Below are 3,115 nucleotides of genomic sequence, written 5' to 3' on the forward strand. Positions count from 1 at the left end.
ACAAGACATTGTGGGGCTGGCTCCTTAATTATTTTTGCATAAGTTCCTGCGGCTCGAGCCAGCTTTGCGCCTTGACCTGGATGACATTCAATATCATGTACCCATGTTCCCATACGTATATTAGCTAATGGTATGCAATTTCCTACTTGAGAATTTAGATCAAGTATCTCGTATCTATAAGCAGGGGGGCGTGGCCAAGAAGCAGCCAGCTGACTGCCCCCTTCAACCCGACCTTTATTCGCTGTGCGAACAAGGTCTTGGAACCGAAGGTATGTATGGGCATTCTGGGCAGGTCGCAAGAAGCCGCTTTTAGAAGGTTTGGACCAATCGCAATTCATCACCATTTTACCCGCTTCCAATTGATGACTGGCTAATATATAAGTGTTGACCTAAGCCCCTGTGCAGTGGCTCGGCTCCCGAACCGTACGTGAGCTGCCTCGTACGGCTCTTCCTAAGAAGGTCGAAGCCCCCTCTATCAAACTTTTTGAAAAAGCCTTCGCCCTCCTATTCAACGGGGCTATTAGAGAAGCAGCTTCGTTCCTGGACTTCTTTGCTTTTCTTTTTTTTTTAGGGCTTCGTTTCTGATACCGGCTTAGTTACGAGCTAACTTTCGCTGACTTCTTTGTAGTCTCGGTGAATACTTTAAAACTCCGTTCCTTAGCCTCCACAGCTGACGTGACTCCGTACCGACCCCTTTCCCTTTGTAGACGGATAAGTGACTCTGTAACCTTAGCTTTTCTCCTTTGTAGAACAGCTAAGCCAGTTCCTTAGTTTCACTTACCTAAAACCTAATCTGTTATTCCATAACCTTAGCCGAGCCGAGGCTAAGTGACTTCGTAACCTTAACGTACTTTTGTTTTCGTACTTTTTCCCATCAGGTCTAACCTTTGCCGGGCTTTCGTCCCTTCGCCTATAGGCGGCCGGCTTGGCTTCGCTATCGCTCATTACTTGGTATAGAGATCTCCCCGTGTAGTGTAGTGGTCGGCCTTCCCACCGGAATGCCTCCTTCCTTATAAGCCCCTTGACTACAATAACAGGGGCTGTTCACCTTTGCTTTTGAAACTTAGCGACTTATATATATTTCTTTTTTTTATATTTAATAAAGAAAAACGAAAGACTATTGTAAATGTAAAGGCGAACGGGGCTCCCAGGCCGGGACGTCTGGCAGAATGCTTGGCCTCCTGCGCTTCCAGCGAGACCCGAAGGGTGAGCTTCTGGCGGTTAGCTTAACGTCAGTAGGCATTCTGGGCTGGAAGGAGGCAAGCAAATGAAGGGAGGCATGGAGGGCCGACTACAAGAAGCAAAGCTTTGTAAACTCGACAAGTCGCTTATAGAATGCCGACTACTTCATGAAGTTTCATAAGGGGGGGAAGCGAAGCTTAGCGAGGCCGACCACGTAATAAGCTGCTGGCGGAGAAAGCTCGAAGAGCTTCCCTTCATTCGTTGCTAAGCCAAGGTCCCAGGTCTCCGAGTCAGCCCGGGCTTTTTTTCGAAGAATCCTGCACCCATGGGCATACGGCCTGGCAGGCCTTCCCTTTCCGCCGGAGCTTCATGGGTGTTGCCCCGTTCCCCAATCAGATTTTGGATGTGAGCTATACTCCGCGAGGAGCCACACGGGCGTATGGCCTTTTGCCTTGCCATTTGACCTCTATTCCCGCGTGAGACGGAATGCTCAGTGACAACCTCTCAATTGTCACCGCCTGGCCTCTTTTGCTACCACGGTAGCACCCTAGTGTGGTCAGCACCAATCGTGTTCGGGCAACGAAGCTTACACTCATTCACATTGGTTCATCCTGCTATGCCCCGGGCTTTTTTTGCTCTTCTAACAACAATGGTGGCCGGCCATTCGTCAAGGCCCCGGAATCCGCTGGACATCTCAGCGGCGGGATTGGATACCCGCATCAGATCGAAGTTCCATTTTTTTGCCTCCCTCAAAGGAGAGCTGTTTCTAGGTGGGTCGCTTCGCGAAAGACATTGCTTAGGACCAACGGGTCACACGACAGGTGCACGATTTACTTTGCACGCTCCATCCTTCGGCCCTTCGCCTATAGGCTTGGCAGGCAAGCTACCTTGATCCGCCTTCGGCTTCGATTCGTTATGCTCAGCAGCTCCAACAAGCCCTAAAGTTTCTTGCTGCCTCAAACTCTGCCAAGAAAGCGCTGCTTTACGTTTGATCCTATGTGCCCAGAGAACGCAATGCGTTCTCCACTTTCGGATCTCGCAAAGAGAAAACGTCTTTTTTCCGATGAGTTTCTCTCTCATTCGCGGAGCGAAGAAAGCGGGCTTTTGCCCCCAGCTACCGCTATCCTTGGGAAACCCAAAGAGCTACCGAAGGAAAGGGATGCAGTCTCTCCCTTGGCCAAGGGAGAGGACAGGGCAGAGAAGAAAAACGTCCTTCGCGCAAGTTTGTTTGCTTCCTGCCCAAGCTTGGCTCTTCGACCAAGGAGGCATTCTGGTAGGAAGGCCGACCACTACATAAAAGCGTAAGCAAGCACTTGGCTTGGGAGCAAGCTACCTTTCTTTGATCCACTTTCCCGGGCAGGGAAGAGAACGAAAAAAATGGCAAAAGATGGTGGCCGTGGTAGGTTCGAGGATCTTACGCGGCGGAGCGAACTCTTCTATCGTGTTGCATTTCCTCTGGCGGCGTAGCAGCACCCCCTCGATCCATCGTACTAGAGCGATCCGAGAAGAACGATTAGGGTCATATTCGGTCCTTTCTACAATGCCAATAGACGAAGTGCTTCGTTTCAGGTCCATTTTTTTCGCTGCAATCGCTTCGATCCACCCCCTCGGTGAAAAAAACAGTAATACGCCCGGAGGAATTCCTCCCTGCGGACTTCCCCGTACTCAAAGTGAAATGTCTAAGTGCTCTCCCCTTTAGGCTTTGTCTCATTCTCTCTCTCGTCATCATTCGATTCTGCCCCTACTTCAATGAAAGCTCCTCCTCCTTATCCTCAAAGATCGTCGTTGGTCCTTTATCATCTCTTTCTTTGGTCATTGATTGTTTAGAAAGCCATGCCTGCGAGAAACGGGCCCCCTCTTTGACATCAGATCTTGTCATCCGGGCGGGCAGCTTCCGGTCCGGGTGCTCAACTTTAGAAGTAGCGCCTTTTGA

General features: G+C 50.2%; 1 protein-coding gene across 1 annotated transcript; it reads right to left on the reverse strand.

Annotated features, from left to right (window-relative positions):
* Positions 1 to 5: 5 nt before the first annotated feature.
* On the reverse strand, positions 6 to 2,275 carry LOC120254560 (60S ribosomal protein L2, mitochondrial-like; the record flags this gene model as incomplete). The annotated part of the gene is made up of 2 exons (XM_039262655.1): positions 2,000 to 2,275; positions 6 to 384 (listed from the first exon to the last, which is right to left on the reverse strand). Coding segments are annotated over exons 1-2 (642 nt in total), but the record flags the coding sequence as incomplete, so codon positions are not given.
* Positions 2,276 to 3,115: the final 840 nt, after the last annotated feature.

This window comes from Dioscorea cayenensis, unplaced genomic scaffold, assembly GCF_009730915.1.
Source record: "Dioscorea cayenensis subsp. rotundata cultivar TDr96_F1 unplaced genomic scaffold, TDr96_F1_v2_PseudoChromosome.rev07_lg8_w22 25.fasta BLBR01000504.1, whole genome shotgun sequence".
NCBI classification, from domain to species: domain Eukaryota; kingdom Viridiplantae; phylum Streptophyta; class Magnoliopsida; order Dioscoreales; family Dioscoreaceae; genus Dioscorea; species Dioscorea cayenensis.